Source organism: Chlamydotis macqueenii, chromosome 1 (assembly GCF_036417535.1).
Source record: "Chlamydotis macqueenii isolate bChlMac1 chromosome 1, bChlMac1.mat, whole genome shotgun sequence".
NCBI lineage: Eukaryota > Metazoa > Chordata > Aves > Otidiformes > Otididae > Chlamydotis > Chlamydotis macqueenii.
The window spans coordinates 11,387,247-11,409,538 of NC_141556.1; the positions used below are offsets into that span (position 1 = coordinate 11,387,247).

The 22,292-nt window shown below is 39.1% G+C and overlaps 1 protein-coding gene across 2 annotated transcripts in view; it reads left to right on the top strand.

Annotated features, from left to right (window-relative positions):
• Positions 1-3,746: 3,746 nt before the first annotated feature.
• HGF (hepatocyte growth factor) overlaps positions 3,747-22,292 on the top strand; it is a 57,082-nt gene continuing 38,536 nt past the window's right edge. For both annotated transcript variants that reach the window (XM_086739949.1, XM_086739951.1), the window contains exons 1-3: positions 3,747-3,875; positions 16,779-16,944; positions 22,055-22,167. In XM_086739949.1, the coding sequence (XP_086596075.1) occupies positions 3,800-3,875; positions 16,779-16,944; positions 22,055-22,167 (355 nt within the window). In that variant the 5' untranslated portion in view covers positions 3,747-3,799. The remainder of the gene's footprint in view (positions 3,876-16,778; positions 16,945-22,054; positions 22,168-22,292) is intronic.

Genomic DNA, 22,292 nt, shown 5'->3' on the forward strand with positions numbered 1-22,292 from the left:
CCGAATAGTGGCCTTCCAGTTCCTAAAGGGGGCCTACAGGAAAGATGAGGAGAAATTCTTCAGTAGGGCCTGTTGTGACAGGACGAGGGGTAATGGTTTTAAAATAGAGGGAGGTAGATTTAGATTGGATATTAGGAAAACATTTTTTACAATGTGATTTGTGGAACACTGGAATAGGTTGCCCAGAGAGGTGGTGGAAGCCCCAACCCTGAAAACGTTCAAGGCCAGGCTGGATGAGGCTCTGAGCAACCTGATCTAGTTGGGGATGTCCCTGCTTCTTGCAGAAGGGACCTTGACCTTTGAAGGTCCCTTCCAACTCTAACCATTCTATGATTCTATGATTTTATCCGTGGAAACATTTAAGGCCAGGGTGGATGGGGTTGTGAGCAACCTGATCTGGTTGGAGATGTCCCTCCTCCCTGCAGGGGTTTGGACTAGATGACCTGTAAAGGTCCCTTCCAACCTTAACTATTGTATGATTCTGTGAACTCAGTGTTGAACAATAATTACTACATGCACTTGCTTATTTTATTGGGCTTTTTATCTGGTAGGATCTTAACAGAGTAATACCTATACTGGATAAATAAGAAGTAAAAAGGTTTATTTTGAAAACAAGAGGTGATTAATATGACAGATGCTGGTTCACTTAGAAAAGTTTTCCTTTAAAGCTAATTGTGACTTGGTACTGCTCTGTGTGTTAAGATTCCTGCCAAAACTATGAATATTTAGCATTTCTGAATAGCAAGTTACATCTGAAAAACAGATCCAACTGTGGTTATGGTCAGAAAAGTGAATTTAAAAATAGCAGTTTCTATGTATTTGGTCATGTCTGCTTACTTTTCCAACCAAAATAAAGCTTTTCAAACTTTTTTCATCATGTAGGCAGTCCAGAGCCAATGCATCTTGGTAAAGTGTGCAGTAACTCTTTTCTTTCTAGATATCTTCTACAGAAATGTTATGCTACTTTCCTAATACAGAGCTACACTGATTTGAAACTTAGATTATCAGGGCAAGTTTGCAAAGCTGCCAAAAAAAAATAGAATAATAAAAAAAAAGAAAGAAAGAAAAATCCCCACTCTCAGCTAAGCCCCAAAAACTGAAAAAGAGATTTATAGGTCAGAAAACATACCCTCAAAAGGTCACAAAACATAACAGAATATTCTTGCATAAAACCTACAACTTCTGATTATCATATTTAGATCTTTAGTTTCTCTATGTGCAGACTGAAACTTAACATGGAATTATTTTTTAAAACTTAAGCATGAAATACAGTTTTTGCAGCCTTCCTTCATATTGAATTTCATTTCAATGTAAAATTTGACTGAACTAAACTAAAATATTATGCTTCAGTTGTAAAACACATGGGGCAAGAAGATAAAAAAAGGATCATACTACATTTCGCAGTATATGATGTGGGACCAAAGAGCATTTTCATCTCCCAGATCCAGATGCAAACCTTTGTCTTGACTGCCTACAAATGGAGCGCCTGCATATAGCATCTACGGCATCTTTCCCTTTCCCATCTCCCTTCTGTCCCTGGCCCTCCACTCCATGTGCCCTGAGGGGAAACATATAGGCCTTATGGAAAAGGCAGAAGTGTCCTCCAGAGGTCCCCAAAATTGGACAAATGGAGAACCAGGACTATGGCATTGCACCTGCCCAGAATAATACATACAGCCAAAGAAGCTCATGCCCATGAATTGAGCTCTCAAGCAGAACTGCAGATACATCATGAATAATACACAAGACTGATAATGGGAATCCATATAGCAAAATATTTCCTCCATTAGGGAGCACCCCAGCCCTCAAGAGATGCAACAGAAATCTTCCCAAAATTCGGGAGAACTCTGATTACAGGCCAAATACTCCTCTTAGGGAAGTCAGTAGCAAAAAAAAAAAAAAAAATCTGCTTCACTTTAATGGCACATAATTTTCTGCTTTACACAAAAAAGGTCACTCATCACAAGCATGGACAACAAGTCAAATACATCTGGTTAACAGAATGTGGCTAATTTGGGCTCCGCATGGTGCTTCGATTATTTTTGTTGCTCATTGTTTATATTTATGTCTATATTTAAGCACAGGAAGAAAAACAGAAAACAGAAACAAAGTGAGATAGCTGTGTTCTATCAGTTGCAGTGGACAAGGATTTCGCATAAGGTCATTGGCCAGTGGAATATAATTTCTCTGTTCTCAAGTTGTGCATCTCTAAGGAACTTCTGTAAATTAACTTTTATTCTTTGGAGAAAAGCAAGGACAGAAAAAAAAAAAAACCAACCTAGAAACAATTTTCATTCTGCAGATTTCAGAAAGTATTTTTTTCTCACATAAATGTGTTTTTCCTGTAACGCCAAATGTTCAAAATATTTTCTTCACAGACTCTCTCTCAACTCCTTTCTGTCCTCTTCCTTTCACTCACTGAGACAGTAATGTCCAAAAGGAATTTTTTTATTTTATTTTACCACTGGGCATAAATTGGGTGAGAAGAAAAAAAAAAAAAAAAACAACTATGTTTTGGAAATATAGAAAAAACTGAATAAAAGTTAACAACGAACATTTATGGCTTGGAAAACAACCAGTTTTTAAGAAAAGCTGCTTCACTCAAAGGTGTTTATCAGCAGTATGGATAGTTAGTCTGGGCTGGAGAAGGAGACCTGTTTTCTGACTCAGATGGCACGAGGCCACATGCAGGTCTCTGGTTTATTTGTGGAAAACGGAGGGAAAGTTTCCTGCTGTTTGTGATGTCACACACTCGTGCTATAGATGGTAGGTGGGTGCATGGGAGAAATAAACAGTTTGAAATTAAGGGAAAACTTTTCCTGAAGTGTTTATTTTTGAACACTCGCGTGTCACGAAGGCCAGTCTCATGACTTTAAACAAAAACCAGTGCCATTGCTTCCATGAGGTTAAAGTGAAGTGCAGCAGAAGAATTACAACCACTTTGCCTGCGACAGAAGGAAGGTCAGGCCTCGCTCCGGACTGAGGCTTGTCTCCATGGAGCGACGCCAGCCAGCTGATACTTGACCTTTAGATTCCCCAGAGTTGCCACAATTTTGGGGAAGTGGCATTTGTCAGATGGCCAAAGAGGGTGACGGAAAGGCCAGACTGGTGGCCAGGGGCAGCTGTGGGCAGGTTGGAGGAAAGGTGTTTCTTTACTGGGCACCAGGTGTTGCTTTGTCCCTGGCCATGGGGTGGGGGAGTCCTGCTGAACAGGCTATGGATGAGGGTGCTGCCCAGGAATGGGGGTGAGGGGATGGTGGAGAGAGGGGAAGGTTTGGAAGGGAAAAGTCTGCAGGCAGGGAGAAGTTTGTTCTGGCTGCAGGTGAGAGGGCAAAGAGGGCGGTGGGGGCAGGAGGAGCTGGGAGCAGGCTCCGGGGGGCTGTGCAGCAGCAGACACCGGCCTGGGGGCAAGATCTGGGGGAGCCCGGCCCGACTGCTCCGCCTGAGCCTCTAAGGGCTGGAGGGAGGGAGGAAGGGGGGAAGGAGGGAGGATGGAGGGAGGGATGAGGCGGTGGGAGCCCTCTCCCTGGGCTGGCGGCGGGGCGGAGGGGAGGCAGCTCCTGGGGAGGGGAGGAGGAGAGGAGGCAGAGAGGGGATGTTGTTAAACAGTTTCTTACCGTAAGAGGGAGTTGGGACCCAGATCATTCCAGTTAATCACACAGCAAACTTAGATCATCGCAATAAAAAGCGGCTCGGCTCACTCTGCCTCCTCTAGTGACCGACCGTGCACGGGGTCCCTCCGAGGAGCCCTCTCCTCTCCTTCTCCCCGCCAGCCGCCGGGGGGGGGGCCGCCAGCGCCATGCGGGCCACCCAGCTCCTGCCAGCCTTGCTGCTCCATCAGCTGCTGCTGCTGCCCATCACCATCCCTGCGGCAGGTTAGTTTTTCCGTCACTTCGCTAGTGACACCCCCCACCCCTATTTCACAGCTACATCATTTTCCCTCTCCCTGGCTCCGCCGTGGCGCGGGTGGGTGCTCGAGGCGGTGCACCGGGTGCACCCCCCGCACCCCCCTTCCTCCGCAGGTGGGGAAGGCGGGGAGACCCCGCCACCTCCAGCGCCCGTCAGCTCCTTTCTACCTGCTCGCCGGGGCGCGCCCGCGGAGAGCTGCGGTGCGGGGCGGAGGTGGGGGGCGCAGCACTTTGGGGAGAGAGACGGCACGTTTGGGGAGAGGCGGCGGCTTCCCGGGTGAAGGGGGGAGTCGGGGCTGGGTCGGGACAGGGAGCCCTGCAGAGCGGGAAGAGGAACTGGCATCGCTGCCCATGCTGCTCCCGGCCCTTATCAGGACAGGAGGATACACGTGTCCTTAATTTCCAAGTGGTAGAATAACCGTTAGATAGCAGGAGTTGACAAGGGATACCCAAAACGCAGGACAGGACGCTGCTGAAAGGGAATAGCCTTGCTGAAGTTCAGCGGCGTGAGCGTGCTGTTTCCAGACTGAAATACTTCTAATTTCATTAGACGTTCCCGATGAAATCCGGGAGGCGGGGGGGGTGGGGGGGAAGGACGGACGGACGACACGACACGACACACACAGGAACAAACAATAAGTAATCAAGTGCTGGAAGCTCTTTAGCTGAATTTCTTTCCTGAAGTGTCCCCCTTGGACTGGATATCTGAAGAGCTAACTCTGTGTTTCTATTGGCTCTCTGGGGAGAAGCTTAAGGAAAAAAAAAAAAAAGTTTGCAAAGGTTTCTACAAACCTTTCCTTCCTTCCTTCCGCCAACATTGTTGGGGTCAGACCTTTGCACAGAGAGAAACAAAAGACAGCCACAATTCAGGGAAAGGATCTGCCAGGAGCAGGCAGAGCGAGGGCAGGCACACGCAGTGTCTGGTCCTGGGGCAAGGTCTGAGGGCATCAGGCGACGTGCACAGCAAGTGATGCTGATGGTTTCCAAGAGATAACTACATTTTCTAGCTAAAAAAAAAAAAAAAGGAATAGAGTTTAAAAGTGGAATATTTAGTGATCTGAGAGGGCAAGTCAAAAAAAGACTGGCAGCATCATGTGCGGTAAAACCTGTCATTTTCCCCTACAGTAAGTGTGTGGTTCTGTAGGATGCTGAACATCTGACCAGAGCTTCTGTGCTCAGTCTGCTCAGTGATTATTTTTTTTTCTGTGGGCATTCTTAGCAGGTGACACAGAGATATAAGCACTATGCTACTACACTTTTCTGATCTTCCTTTTCATGTACATTGCAATTTCCATTTTACGGACATGTGACCTCTCTGAGAAGTGATGACTAGAGCTGCTTAGGAATTTTCTGAGAAAATGTTTTGTTTTGTTTTTTTTTTTTTACTGGAAAATGCTGACCCATCACAACTTTTCACAGAAATAATTCCTTTTAAACAGAAACTTTATTTGGCTTCATTCTTCCTAGATCAAATGAAAGAGAAATTTGCGGCAGGAGATAGCTTCTGGTACCGGTAGCTTCTGGTACTTGCTGTTGAGAAATCCTCACCTATGACAGAAACTCACCAACTGTTGGTCTAGTTTGAAAAAAAAACCCCAATGAATAAACACCCTCCTCCCCCCACCCCCAACTTTATTCCATGGGCCAAAGATATAGAAACTGGTCTATAGCCAAGTTCATAAGAAGCTAGATCATCCTTACTCTCCTGATAGTCAGGTCGCTTTTCTTGAATGAGAGAAAGTCCTTGTTCTCCCTGACTGTAGGCTCTTGGTACTGGTTTGTAGTTAGTTTACCAAGCTCAGTGGATATTTAATCTATCTAATATTCCGACAGGAGAGACTGAGAGACAGCCTCAGTACTGCCAGGATCAGTAGGCTGATGGTTAGGGTTGTGCCCTAACCAGTGGGCTCTCCTGTTTAGGAGTGGATGGTTTGTCTTAGTATGGAGGAAGATTAGACTTCCAAAACTCCTGAATTTTTCACAGAGTAGAACTTGTGTTCTGGCCAACTTTCATAGTGACAGTTTCTTGGCAACCCTCCCTTTCTTATCTTTCCTCCACCACCCGCTTTAATATTAATCAAACCTATTGTTTTGCCTTATGGGCAAGAAAGAGGACTCTTACTGCACGCTGCCATTGCACTTACCTTGCTTTTTAAAAATATATAATCTTCAGTAATAATGTCTGGATTTTTACAATGTAGGCAAGGGAAAGTTGTGTCATTCCTTTCTGAAAATATATTGATTACTTTCTAAACATACATGATATCTTTGTACAGGATGTTGAATTCCTTTTACTGGGATATTTTTGAGAAAGACTAGTATTTGCCTACATATTGATTATTTTTATATATGAAAAACAAGCTAAGTTATGAAAACATAATTTGAAAATAGGAAAAAAACAAGTCTTTTGCTAATGCATGTCCATACTTTTTCTATTACATTTCTGTCAAAGCTAATTTTACATGTACCTACTGATGAGTGTTATTTGTTCTGTGAATGGATCTTTTAAGTTTGGAATCCCATGTCCTAAGCTCTGTGCGAAGACAAAGTCCTGTGTTGCTGAGTTTTCTGACTAATACATGTTGAGTTATATTAATGGGTAAAGAAAAAGGAGGGTGAAGAAAACACCACGAAATCTTCATGTCAGCAAGCTGTCCACATTATCAGTTTCTGAGTTTCTTTTTAATATGTAAAAGATAAGATGGTGATTAGTGAAAGATATATGTGCAAGATTCTTATAGACTACTCGCCTTGTCATTATCAATATTCTGGAAGTCTCTGTCACTTGCACAAAGAAATTAATCTGTAGCTAATAACTTTATCAGGGAGTTTTCTTCCTTGTTCGCATACTCTTATTATTCATTATTCTTAGACAGTATCTCCTTAATAATGTTAATCTAGTAAAACTAAAAATAACTTTTTAATCAGAGCAAAAAGTAGACTGGTATATTGCAAAAAAGTGAATATTAAAGATTTATTTAAATTAAAGATTTTTTTTTTCTGTGAAAAGACTGTCAGCCAAGTGTGTTTATTCGAATTTCTCAGCCCTTTCTGTAGTTTGGATGATCTGACACAGTTGCTAATGAAGATGTGGGAGTTGCACTCAGTTCCTATAAATAACTATTGCTTAGAAAAAAAAAAAAAAAAAAAAATCCCATAGCCATAATCGATGTATGAATGTTGTATATTCCTGTGGTCTGCATAGCTAAGTATATTTTAAAAATTTAACGTGATTTATACTTCCCCATCCCAGCTGTAGATAATCATTATACTATATACTGTCAACAAAGCGAAATGGTACTCTGCCAGTTGGGAGACTGTATTCCTTCTGTTTAATGGAATCCTTTTGGTGCTCAGTGCCAGGGGCTGCTTGTTTTGCTCTCACATGTAGTACAGCACTTACCCTGCTTAACAGATTTTCTGTTTCTATTAATGCCATTTTCATAAGCAACATAGCAGGAGAATATAGAGTTGAAAGACATGAGATTAAAATGTTGCATAAAACTCTGGAAAATTGTGCACTGAAGTCAAGGAAAGGAAAGCTTCTTATTGGAGGAGCTCATCTGTCATTATTGTAATACTTCAACTGAGGCCAGGGTTGGAAGGGAAATGTGCAGCCTCCCTCAGAGAGTGCAATATCTCCCCTATGGATCTTTACGCTGAACATTAGTTTGCTACTTAAGCATTTCAAACTTTTCCAAGGAGATCTGAAAGCAGGATAACCGGGCCTCTTGATGGGTAAAAGCTTTATGTGGAAAGGAGAGGGTCGCCCTGAACATTTTGCAATTACCTGTAGTGGATGAGAGTTGGAATTTTGCTTTCTCCCCATCAGTGTCGAGGTGGGAGGCTGAAGGGCAGAGGCTGCAAGGCAGCAGGGAGGTGAGAAAGGATGGATCATGGAGGTGAGGAAGGATTGGTCTCCATTATTGGCTGGGAAGTGTGAATAGTAGGAGAATTGACATGATGTGAGCAATGTTTGTACCTTGCCATGAGGAAATATGGCCACTACAAAGACCTGGGAGAGGGTGAGGACACCCTCACTATTACGCCATCCTTTTTCTGAGGTTTTTTTTGGCAGTGCCCTTAGAGGACAGTAGAACTGTTGCCGAACGTGGTTAGCACCTACACATAAAGCAGCGCTGCAGTAAAACAGAGCTGGGAATATGCTCCAGATTAGTCAGATGTGTTGGCAAAATCTAGCAAATCTAGGAGTTTGCAATGGCTTGTGGGCCTCCACCCATGTGCTGTCTTGACGAGCCCAGCCATGCCTGGCAGCCCTCTGTGCTGCTGGCCCAGCTGGGGCCTGGCTGCTCCCTCCGTCTCCCCTCAGCTCTAGCTCTTCCTACAACTCCCGGCCTTGGCCGGCAGCACTGGTTTCTGTGTATACAACATGCAGCAAGGCTCTCATCACTCTGCACAGGGGCTGTTTCACTGTTTCACTGCCCTCAGCAGTCCATCACTCTTTGTTTTACCCAAGTGCCTGCCAGTGTTTTTCTTTTCACCTCGCACTCCATGCCCTGGCATCCTCAGCGGCAGCTGAGACCCCGTCACAAAAGAAGCGGACAACATCCTGGGTGCCTTGGAGGAGACGCCACGTGCTTGTAAAGATTGTGGAATGCGATGCAAAATGGTGGGGACTTAATTCTTGTGCAAAATGCATAAGAAGACAAATCTTAGAAGGGAAAATCCTCTTAGTAATTTAGCCAGAGGTTAGATACAGCAAGTCAGAGTACAAACTGCAGAACATTTGTTTCTGTCAGTGGGTCCCAGCATTCTGCTCAGCAGATAACCTTTTTCTGGGAAGAAAAAGAGCTGTGCTTTGCATCTACTGTCCAATTTTAGAATATACTATCACTTGTTAGCATTATCCTTAGGTTCTTGAGCTTTCATGCTGATGATAGGAGAGGGTTACAAAGGCAGGACTTAGCACAGACGTGAAGTTGGGTTCCAAGTAACATGGCAGTCTTTGTGGCTGCTAGTAAGGGGTATGTGTGCATGGGTGTGTGCGTGTGGATGGTAATATGCAATGTAAAGCCAAAAAGAAATATCTTTTTGCATTTCCTGAATCTGCTGAACAACTAGACTGAAAGCCAATGTAAAAATAAGGAAAAAATTATCTTTATATTATGTATCTATACTTCGAACTACTATTGTAGATTTTTTTCCATGATGGCTCTTTTGCCAAGAAAATAAATTTCAGAAGTTAAAATAATCACATTATCCTCCAGATACCTTTCTGAGAAACTGTTTAATTGTGACAAGCTAGAGATGCCTCCTTGGACAGCTGGTTTTATTTTGGTGACTTTCCATCTATACAGCTGACTGCAGTTTTCATGGGTATGGTTGGTAAACTTCTTTCACGCCAAATTATTGTCTTACATAAATAACCACATTAAACTTAATCTGGCATCTAAGTCTATTCACTCTACAAAGTTATATTCTTGGGCACATTTCAGAATTGTTTCAGTTTCTTATTATGTTGGTCTTTTTTTCTCTCTCTTTTTTTTTTTTTTTTTTTTTCCAAATGAGAAGTCATTTGGAAAAGGTGTTCACTTTTTTTACGTTCTAGCCAGGAATCTGGACATTTCTGATACTGAGACAGGCATAAGGAGAAGTCAAAGTAAATGAAAGTAAGTTAAAAGTGCTGAACATCAATTCTTTTTATCAAAGCAGCTCTGTTAGGACTTGCTTTCAGAAAGAAAACTGCCTTGAATGTATTTACTTAAAAAGTGCTTCCTAACTATTCTCATACATAACAATACTTTGATGACTCTATTAATGATTTTTAGTATCAACATTCACCTTTAACATCTTTTATTTTATTACTGTGGCCATACTGTTAACTTAAGCATGTGGTGTCTCAAACTGTTTAGTAACATCTACTTTCACCATCTGGTCAACTTTTTTTTTTTTTTCCCTTAATGAAGTCAGTATATTAATGCTGTCATATTGGGGCCTGCACCAATGTGCAATTTACTCTTCATGTTTTGTACCCTTCAAAAAGCATTGTCTTGGAAATATATCATTGAATTTAATTAAAAGTATCCCTTGAACCCTGTTTTATAGACAAGTTAAACACCTCACTACGTTCACATACTATTCTTCAACCCAAGTATGCGGAGAACTGTTGCTTTATTTAAAACTCTACTCATTGATATTTCTTCTTACACAATCTTTGCCAAATGCAATTTTATGCTTATAATTAAGCATACTTTATTTTTTATTTTCATATTAAATTGTCACTATTTATACAGAGATAAGCATCCAGCTTTGATATCTCTTATGAAAAATGTTTTCTGACACTGTGATAATCCATAGTTTTGCAGATTTTTGCTTTGTACATTTTATTGAGATCTAACATTTGTTTGTTTCTTTTCTTTCCATTCAGATACGTACTTATGAATATCTTTGCTTGAGTGTTACCATGCTATTTGTGTTGAGTTTGATATTCCCTGATAAAATATTTGCTACATTTATTGTGTTTAACTGTGCTTTCCTGCATTTATTTCAGATATGTTTAGAGTTGGGCTTTATTTATATTTATTTTCTCCTTTTTTTTTTTTAAGGTCTTTCATATGATGGCAGATTTCTGATTTTTTTTCCCCTAAATTCTAAGTCACATGAAATTCAGATCTTATAGTAATTTCTTTTTTCTATCTCATTGGGGAAATCCAATTTACTTTGGCTTGTAGTGATGATTGTTTGCAAAATTAAGTTAATAGCTAATCTCATTTTGACATTCTGACCTGTTTATCAGTTATAACACAAATAATTCAGTCTCTAATTAATCCATCTGTTAACTGCTCAAGGTCAAGTGACTTCATTAAAAACATTAAACAGAGACGTAAAATGTCAATTGATGCTAAAAAAGAGGCTATATCTCGTCTATATTTCTGAAATGATTGTATTACTTTATATGACCATTTTTCTTTACTGGAATATATTTTGAATATTCAGCTTCTCTGAGCTTCCTACACAGTGTGTGGAAAATTTCTCTCTTTCAATTTGTCTCCCCAGTGCCATCTTGCATTTCATTGAAGTATTTGGAAGGACTGCAGTTGATTCCTGGAGTTCTCTCACAGTATCTTCCAACCTAAGGAGTTAATGTATCTTCATTTTCTTGATTTATTTTTTTCCCCTCTAAGATTTAGTTTATCGCTGATATCTAACAAACTTAATGAACAGCGATGTTGTTATGTGACTATCCATATTTTTTTCAAAACTGAAAATTATGAAAGATCTTCTTTCCATGCACGGTATGAAGACTTACATACATCAGTAACTATGATAATAGAAAAAAAATAATTGCTTCAGACAGTTGAAAGTTTAGCACAGCAAAGTAAATAACTACTTAGAAAAATGCTGGAATTCTGCAAGTGTAAACAAACAGAATAAGGAAATAAATCTCCATACCAAATCATCTAGATTTCTTGATTTAAATATAAGCCTTTAATTCAATTGTATTCCTCTTCTCATTTGGAAAATTTGATGTTGAGTTTTGATACATTTGTTCTAGATAGTAATATAGGATGCAAAATTAGAAAGAAATTAAAAGAACAAGGCTTCTCACATTATCACAAGACTTCATGATGTGTTTCTTTAAGAAAGCACTAACTATTGTGTAGACCACAGTGAAACTTGGAAACCCTGGAAGCTGACATGCCAAATGCATCATAACTCCTGTTTAATAAAAGCTTTGTAGAGTCTATGAAAAGTCCATAAAAGTGGAGAATTTTCTAGGGGAGACAGCCAGTATGTTTCAGTGTGCTCTGTAAGGCTATGATTCCTAAGCCTAAACATACATCTGCATTAGAAAAAGCCGAACTGGCAGAGGAAAGAGAAGGTGATTACCAATGAGGTAAATAAAGTCAGATAATTTCATTGTAAAATTTTGCTGTCGACAATGCAAGTAGTGTTTTGATCTCATTATAGTGGGCAAAGACCATCTTTAAACTTGTTGATGTCCTGTATGCTATTGTAGTTTTCACAACAATAGTAACATATTGGCTATTTTAGTTTTTTACTACTAAACAGCTAATGCAAAAAAAAAAAAATCCTTTCTGTGGTCAGACTAAGACCTGAAAGCCTGAAACTTGACTTGTTTGGGTATTTGAACTCTAAATGGCCTGAAACTAGATTTATATTTAATTTCTTGATGCTCATATAACTCAGTATGAGACCTATTGTTTTCTGCAAGGTGTGAATTTTTAATGGAGGTACAGAACACAATCAGATAGTTTCAGGACTGTTGTGGTTTAACCCCAGCTGACATCTAAGCACCACACAGACACTCGCTCACTCCCCCCCAGTGGGATGGGAGATAGAATCAGAAGAGTAAAAGTGAGAAAATTTGTGGGTTGAGATAAAGACAGTTTAAAAGGTGAAGCAAAAGCCTTGCATGCAAGCAAAGCAAAACAAGGAATTCATTCACTGCTTTCCATCAACAGGCAGGTGTTCAGCCATCTCCAGGAAAGCAGGGCTCCATCATGCATAGCAGTCTCTTGGGAAGACAAATGCCATAATTGTGAACATCACCCCCATTCCTTCTTCTTTCTCCAGATTATATACCCAGCATGATGCCATATAGTGTGGAATATCCCTTTGGTCAGTTGGGGTCAGCTGTCCCATCTGTGTCCTGTCCCAACTTCTTTTGCACCTGCAGCCTACTCGCTGGTGAGGAGGTATGAGAGGCAGAAAAGGCCTTGGCTCTGTGTAGGCATTGTTCAGCAATAACAAAAACATCTCTGTATTATCAACATTGTTTTCAGCACAAATCCAAAACATAGCCCCATACTGGCTACTATGAAGAAAATTAACTCTACCTCAGCCAAAACCAGCACAGAGGTGTGGTGGTATGGGAACCCAAAGCCCTTTTTGATGTGAGACACAGGGTCAGAAGAGAAAAAGGAAGTTACTTTAGTGCCATTTTCTCATTAGCCTAGTGGTTAGGAAATATGTGGAGAGTGGGAGAGATCAAAATACAAACCTCTTTGCTGATTCAAATGTATTTCTGTTATTGATCAAGAAAGTGTCTTAATTTCTGTGACATTGAATATTATAGCATACATTACTCTCAGTAGTTGCTGTTTTGGTGGTTCTATTTTGTATACATATAATTAAAATTGCAGTTAAGTAGGTTCTAGAATACAAGTACTGCAACCTCCTAGTGAGTTTTCCCACCAAAATGCTGCAGAATTATAATTTTCTCTATCTCTAATTATTGATTTGGCATGAACTGGAACTACTCTAATAAAAGGTATTATTGGAAATCTTTTATCTCAGATGCTCTATAGCTTGAGCAATCTTAGTTAATGCTTCATATTTGAGAAAACTATAAAGAACCCTCATATGAAAAAGGTCATAAGGAAACCCAAAGTTGGGTTCTTGTAGCTCCTGGGTAAATGTCTTTCGCTGTGAGGAACCTTTTTTCTTCAGTAAATATTTAAACATTTTATGAAAATGGAAGAAATCCAGCAAGGAGGCTGTGGAAATCCCAAATCAGATTATGAAGTACTTGTCCAATGCTGGACCCTACTTGAGCAAATGTGGTAGTTCCCATTTCCTTGGGCACTGGATGAACTCTTCTTTTTTTCTGTTCAACCAGGGTTACTATCATGTTAAGAAGCAGAGAGGGCCAGCACCATCACCTTTTCAAGGAATTTTTAAAGTCGAATGAAGAAATATTTTGAGTCAGTGGTTCCTTCTACTGAAGAAAAAAATGTTGATTCATATTTGACTGGATTCTTTTGTGTTTGAATCAGCTGTTATTATTTTCAAATTTAAGTGGAATATCAGACTTCCATAGTAATATGATATTCAGCTACAAGAAACATCAGAGGATATGGCCCACGAAATAACCAAAAGTCCTGACTAATCAGTTTAGGAAACTGAAATGAATGGTAACCAAAAATTAGGAACATAAGTTATAGCATATTGCATGTTAACCTTTAATGTAGAACATTTCTAGGGCACTATTTGATTTAAGATTTTAATAATAAAAACACCTAATTTGAAGTAAAAAGCCGCAATTATTTGTAATTTATTTTGTTGTTAAAGTTGTAAAACTAAAGCTTTGTATTATTCTGATGGTTCTAACAGTCACACCACAGATGCATTTGGCCCTTTGCCTTTTGGATTATAGGCAAGTCATAGAATGTTGTTGTTTGAAAGCTAAAGTAAATCAGGCTGTTATGAATTGCTAAATGCAAGATCAAACCCATAATCCTCTTTGGACAACTGCTAGGAAAAGAAGAAAAAAAAAGCAGAACTGTGAACCATGTTTTTCAGGCAGAACAGGATTTCTTGATTTTTTAAATCATATTCTTGCATGCTAGCTGGTGAGTTTAAGAAGCTGTTATCATTGGGAATTAAGATAATGACACTTATCAGTAGATGGCAAATGTTAGCATCAGGAACTGAAAGAAAATACTTTGATATTTCTATACAGATTCTTACCTCCATTTGACATAAAAGCCTTGGCTGAGACAACATGGAACTAACAAATATGTCTTGTAAGATAATAGATTGAGAAATTTACCGCAAAAGCTTTATAGAAGACTTGTTTTTCTGTGGTTATCTTAAAGAGCAGATGCAATCCTTTTTGTAGCACTTTGGCTCTATCATAGGTACAGCAAAAAATAAAGCAGCCTTAGTGTAGACACAACAGCTTCCCGTAAATGGGTACTGATGCTTAAGGCAAGAGTGTCCTCACAGCATTTCCCTAAATGTAATGATTCATTTTGTGTGCACTGCACAGATACAAAGGCTGAAAATGCTTGGGAGAGCTGATATAAGTCCCTAACACAGCACCAAAACTATTAACGTTTGATCTTTTCATCAAAATCTTATTCATATAATAATAACATGGATTTGGGAGTAAATAGATAAATATTTTTTTTCTGAAAATGTTTGTAGTTGGAATTAAAATTGTGAGCTGTTAGGTGCAGTGGAATAGCATAGTACACCTTCAGCAGACCAAAAAGAAGGGGAGTAGGATGGGGTGAAGATTATTTCATAGGGATATTGGAGCAGAGATTCTACTCCTTTTCTTTCTTTTTTTTTTTTTTTAGAGGCTGAAGCTTGATGAAATCTAATTTAAATGTCTTTTGTGTATTTTTAGGTGTCTTAGGGATAACTCACCACTGAGAGGTGTGGTTTAGCTGAATCCAGTGAAAATGTGAGCTCGCTTAATGATCAGATGGAAGTTCTGCAAAGGGAACACCCTGAAGTCCTCTTTGGCTTTACAGTGTGCGGAGCTGTCAGTAACTCCTTCAGAGCATTGGCTATTGCAGTTTATAGACTTTACTCTGAGTGTCCGCACAGAGTGCACCAAGCAAAAACTTTCTGACCTAAGTGCACTCTGCATTTGTATGAGGAGTCACATATTCAGGATAACTGAGCACTAGGCTGAGGTTTCGTATATTTGAAAGACTGGCAAAATTTAATAAATTTACGCTCAGCATTCATGTTCTATCATTGTTTCAGATTCTGTAGAGAAAAATGAAAAGACAGCTGAGAAAAGTTATGTGTAAAAAAGTTATGAAAAATAATATTACCTACTTTGTAAATTAAGGAGGGATTCATTCTCCTAACCCTACCTGGAAAAAAGAAAAAACAAACATATTGGGAAAATTGTGGGGTTTTCTTGCAAAAATCAAAGACTTTTCCTCTTGCACTTTAGTCAAACATCTCTAGCCATCTTCCCTGCTCCATTTTATACCCCTTTCTCTGGGCCTTTGAACAGAGACATAGAAACCAGATTAGTGCATTCCTTTTTGCAGAAATCTTTGCAACAGTGAAGACTATTTCCATGCTGTGGCCTCTGTCTCCCCTCGTCTTCTCTTCTGTAGGCTAATGGCTCTTTATTTAGTCACACCTAAACTGGACACAACACTTGCACTGAGTCTTCACTGGAGCAGATGGAGGACAAATTATTATTTAATGTCACTTCCAGGCCCCACTTCTTTTCACAATTTGTAATTAAAAGTTTGCTGTTTTAAGAACAGTTTAGCACATTCAAGTCTTGATTCTCTATAATACTTATATCCTTTTCCTTCTGATTGTAACTATGCTCTGTCCATCCAAAAAGACCTTTGTTCATCTTTTCAATTGAGTTTCAAATGTAAATATTTATAGGATCTCAGATTATTGTTATTACCAAGTATATTTTGGGAGCTTTGAAAAAAAATGTACAAAGAGTGAAATACTTACTCTTACTCTTTTCTAGCATTATGCAGCCTGGAGAAGAGAAGGCTCCAGGGAGATCTTATAGCAGTCTTCCAGGACCTAAAGGGGGCTTATGAGAAAGAAGGGGAGAAACTCCTTAGCAGGGCCTGTTGTGATAGGACGAGGAGTAATTATTTTAAAATAGAGGGAGGTAGGTTCAAACTGGATATAAGGAAGAATTTTTTTACAATGAGGGTGGTGAAACACTGGAACAGGTTGCTCAGAGAGGTGATGGATGCCCCATGCCTGGAAACATTCAAGGCCATGTTGGGCAGGGCTCTGAGCAACCTGATCTAGTCGGGGATGTCCCTGCTCCTTGCAGGGGGGTTGGACTAGATGACCTTTGAAGGTCCCTTCCAACTCTAACCATTCTATGATTCTATCATTCTATGATTCCTTATTTGAAATTAGTTTTGCCATAATTCCTACCATTACTGTTTTTAAGAATGGAGATCACCATTTAAAATAATCAATTCTTCTCAAGTACCTTGCTTCTACCTTATTGTTGTGAATTTCTCTATGCTTCGGGTACCAGTGTTCCTATAATTCCTGATAAATATTATTAGTATCTAATGCCATGTTTAATCTCAGCATTCTTCTTTACAGTGTTGTTTTGTGTTTTTTTCATCTTTACATCTTTCTTAGAGGGTAAAGGAAAAAGGAGAAATCCCCTTCATGACTACAAAAAAACAGGAGAGTTGATCCTTATTAAAGTAAACAAAACACTGGAAGTAAAAACCAAGCTGTTAAATACCACTGAGCAATGTGCCAAGAGATGCAGCAGGAACAAAGGCCTTTCATTCACTTGCAAGTAAGTTATGTATCTCTATTATTTTATTAGTTTTTTCCTAATGGAATCTATATAACACCCTTTGACCAAAGGTCTCTCTCTAATTATCATAAGTGGTAGCCTGTCCGGAGGACAACCTGAAGACTGTGCCTTTTGTTTTCCTTGATCTTATTCTACCTGTGCAGAGAGTGTCAGTCATTTCCCAAGCTTTACCTGAGTTGTTCTGTCTTCTTAGCTTGTCCAGTCTGTAATTTTTTCCATAACATAGCTGAAAAAAATGTACTCATGTTAAGATGTGGATGACTTGTGCTGCACTGTAGTGTTCAGTGAACATTTCTGAGATTTTTACGTCTCTTATAAAATGGTTATTGTCACACATCACAGCTGCAGTATTTCAGCACCACTTCAGACCATATTCTGTCTTCATTCTTTGCACATTACTCCCACTGCAATCAATGGGAACCTCACACATGGAGCACAGATACATGTGCTGCTTAAGTTCACTGGCAAATATAACGAATCTGGTACAATGGAATCAAACCTTCTGGGCTGCACAATCATTAGAAGTATACGATAGCTATTCTTCAGCATCTGCTGTCTCTTAGAAACACATCCTGCAGCTGATTGCTTGTCTGCCTTGTACATATTCTCCACTATTTTTTGGAACAAATCACTATTATTTTTCCCGTGTATTAGACTTAAATTATCCCTCTGGCCTCTCATAGTCTAGACCATTAGCAATAAATGAAAGGACATGAATGCAGGAGAATCTTGGAGAAAATGGATGGCTTCTATACTGGTGAGTACTGGGCTAAATGTGAGCCTAATCTTGAAACATAAAAACATTTTGACAATCACTACAAAGCTAGACCAAATGTGATAACAAAAGCTTTTCCTTTGTAGAAAAGGTCCTCAACTATAATTTAATCCTTCTTTAAGCCTTTAATTCCAGTGCTGCAAGATCTAGTTTGTATTGTTTTGTACTTTGACTATTTATATATGTAAACTATGAGCAAATCTTACTTATTTCTGTTAGAAAATATTTTCCAGGCACTAATATTTTTCACATAGTACAAGCCACTCCTTTTCCTATTGGCAGAGCTTCCACTGATATCATTGCCAAATGGATCAGGCTGTATTAAAGAGATCCTTGCATTCTGATGATCAGCAGTGAGGAGTATTATAAAATTAGATTTCACAGTATTAAAAAAAAAAAAAAATCTGAATAATGCCAAGCAAACAACAATTCTGTATTTCAACATCTGCTTAGGAAAATTGTCTCAAGCTAGCTGTAGCTGCCCTGGCTGGCATGTTTTATGTTCTCAAAATAAAAAGTAGTAAATAAAGTATTTTAAAAAATGTATAAGTATATATTTATAGATTATATTTTATGTGAATAATAATCTAGAATGTCTCTGAATTTTTAAAACTTTCTCGTTTGTGAAGATTTTTTTTCTATTGAGTCAGTATCTGATGGACTCTTTAAGGGGGAAATTCTCTCTGCCATAATCAGTCAATAAAGTAACATAAAGGACCCATGCGGGACTTTGAGAACCCAGCTTAGAAGAATCCTACTCACAGGTAGCAGAATTATAGTCATGTAACTATTTTGCACTGAAGATGAAAAAGAATTGCAAATCTGACTACTTGTCCTCTGAATTTCCAATTTTCCCCTACACTTTTTTAGCAAGGAAGGCTTGAGCAGCGGTGTAGGTGGTTAGGTCTTGCCTGGGCTACCACTGTGCAGCAGAGCAAGAGGGATTTTCTGTATCTGGGGAGATTCTTGTGGTTTCCCGTTTGGCCCCAGATGAGTCCTGTTGTAGTGTGCATAGTTCTTGATGTTAACTGTAAACACATATTTGACATGTGTTCTCTTTTAAAGGAATCAGTGATTACTAATGTTTCCCTTTTATTCCTAGGATCCCCAGTCTTTAACTTCGTACCAGCATATGGTTACTACAAGGCGACATTTTTTTCCAACTTAAATTACAACCAATTAGTTTACTTGTTGCTGTGGGAGCATTCTAAAATAAGAACAGAAGTGGGCTTGTAAGAAAGATGAGGACAAACTTTTCAGCAGGGCCTGATGCAATTGGTAAAGGCATAATGGTTTTAAACTAAAACCGGCTAGATTTAGATTAGACCTAAGGAAGACATTTTTTACAATGAGGACGGTGGAACACTGGCACAGGTTGCCCAGAGAGGTGGTGGGTGCCCCATCCCTGGAAACTTTCAAGGCCAGGTTTGATGAGGCTCTGAGCAACCTGACCTGATTGAAGATTTTCCCAGTCCTTGCAGGGGGGTTGGTCTGGATGACCTTTAAAGGTCCTTTCCATCCTAAACTCTTCTATGATGCTATGATTCTAAGTAATACAAAATGGCATTTTAAATACTTGAAATATGAGACTTGGATTTTCCTTTGTTTATTGACACTTTCATGGCTTGCTTCTGATGCTCCGTATCCGTGCAGCAGAATCATAGAATCGTAGAATCATAGATGAGTAGTTCTCCATCACTTGAGTCACAGCACTGATGTTTTATTTTCTGAATGCGAACTCAATTTGTTTAAGTATTAAGGTCAAATAAAATAGAAATACTTTGTAACATAATTGTGACAAAAGCCCTGAGAGCAGCAACCCCTGGGTTTGTGCCCTGTGAGTTACACAAGCAGGAAAAGGATTGAGTTTCTTTTCTTCCAGAAAGTGGTAAAATAGCAGATTCCAGGCACTACAGACTTATAAAGGTTCAGCTACTCCTTATTTTTTTTTTGGGGGGGGGGGGGAATTGAGGCAACCTTTGATTTATTTGTGATAAGTTTCTTGCAAGTAAATTGTGAGTGTTATGTTTATTACATTAGTCCTTACTGGTTTTAACTCTTGATATCTTTTTGTTGTCACTTCTCAGAATGGACCTTTCCTCTTTTCCCTTGCTATCATGCTTTCACAGATCTTGATCATTTCCGACTGAGTTACAAGATCCTTATCTAGCCTTGTTTCTTCTCCATAACACTATTCCTAAACCCCCCCATCAAAGTACTCCTTAGATTCACTTACCTTGTATTTCTGACTTCATAACTCTCTGTGCATCATTTTCTGCCTTCCCTTTCAGCTTTATTAACCTGCTGCTAATCTGTGCTTCTTCCTTTGTTTCATCACCATTTGCAGTCCATTACTCCCACTGTTTTTCTTCAGTCATCCTTGCAGCTTTTCCCACTACATTACTTATGGATGAGAAAAAGATAATATAGTTGCTATTTTATTGGCTATGCAGATGACTTTTGCAGACATGTCATTTTTTTACCTACAAAGCTGTACTTTTCTTCTCCTTTGTTATCTGCTTTATTTCTGGAGTATCTTCATGTTTACACAGAAAGGGATTCCAGTATAGACCATAGGATTCCACTATCTGATCAGAAAATCTACCGACTATGTCAGTACAAACAGCAACAACAAAAATTGTTGTGATCGACAGTATCAGTAGAAGGAAGTCCAAGAATTTGCTTAAATATGTTGACTTTGGAAGTTGTAAAAACCCTCTAGATTTGGGTCCAAGAAAAGATTGTTAGAAACTTTTATGTGCAGAAGTGGCTGAAGCCAAACTGGAAAGAAACCAAAAGGCAACTGAAAGGCAGAAACTGAAAGAAATGTTTGTAAACAGTGCATTCTGCATTCCCACTTCAGAAGGGAGGAGTGGAAAGGAAAATGTGATTGGAAAAGCAGGAAAGGTCAAGGATATTTTTGTGAAGGTGGAGTTAGAGGCACTTGGATACGCTCATATTTGAGAACTAGCCAGGAGAGAACAGAAGGCTGAACAAGGGCAGAAGGATGAAGGTTAGCAGGTTGGAAACATTTGGAGTCAACAGAGTAGAGAGAGCAGTTGGATGAAAAATCTGTTTGGTGATGGAAATGATAATGAAGAGGATGTTTGAAAGAGAGAAGAGTGGGGAGGTTGGATAGGATCTTGTAATATTTTTCACTGAAGCCAGCAAGATCTCACACAGAAAAACTTGTATGGTGAGAGGGGAATTAAATGAAGATCAAAGAGCTTTGAGCTGGGGGATGGAATTCTCAGGAATATGGCACAGCCAGAGTATGGATGAAGTGTAGAAAATTGGTGTGTCTTTTGGATATTATCAAGTAGTGCTAAAATGCCTTTTCAGGTCAGAATAAAATAACTCAGAAGGTTTGAGATGACTGACAAAAATGTAGACTTTGTGGTGGGCTGCAGACAATAGTATCATGTCAGTGATTTGTTATTTGGTTGTGCTGAAAAGTTAAGGGAAAAAATAATTTTCAGTGTTTGGTTTGGTTGTTTGTTGTTGTTTTCTTATTGGAATAAATTTTCCCCACCCAGGCAGTCAACTGTTTTTAAAATATTTTACCTACACTCAAGGAATTTCCTTTCCAAATGATTTTAGGATAAAAAGATCTGCACATTTCACATAAAATATTGAATAAAAGTATTTTTACTCTTCTGATTTCTGTTTGTCTATCTTTCCCTCCACAAATTTACTCAATTCAGCACACATTGTACTCTACCCTTGAAAACAGTCAAAAATAAGAGAAAAAAAAAGAAAACAAAAGCAAATCAAGGACAAACTCTAGGTACACTATCACAGTTTAGATAATTCATAAAAATAAAAATAATCTTGTTTTTAAACAACTCTGTTTTTCTAGGCAAGAAACAGATTCCTTGTGCTTGAATTTTCCTCAAGCCATCAATGTGAGATACTTTACTTAACTATTTCAGAGTCATAACTGTAAGCAGAGTAAAGAAGATATTTTAGAGTCTTTCTTTTTTCCTTTCCCCCAGAAAGCAGCACAACTGGAGACAGAAATGCTGTCTCAGTCACATTTATCTCACTTTTAAAATAAAGATCTTAAATGACAAGGGAACTCTTAGATTAGTGTGAACAACCAAGCTGGTATTTAATGTAATGGCCACATCAATTTAATTTCTTTGTTTCTTTCTTCTTGTCAGCACAGTTGTGGGTTTAAATAGTAATTTGGGCTGTTTCTCTTACTTTCCCAGTAAAAATAAATCTGATGTCATTGCATGCTCTTTGGCAGGCCATGTGTCATTATTATAAACCACACAGAGATTTTTTTTCTCATCCAGATTTTCTTTGCAGGGCCTTTGCTTATGACAGAGTTACAAAACGGTGCCATTGGTTATCCTTCAACAGCTTGACAAATGGTGTGAGAAAGAAGCAAGACCATGCGTTTGATCTGTATGAAAAGAAGGGTAACTGATTTATTTACTGATTTTGTTTTTCCAGCTATGGAGGGGGAAAAAAAGCTGAGGTCAGTCAGTGACTTTTTGGCTGTAGGAGCATTCTGGGCATGGGATGGTTTTATGTTTTCTGAAAG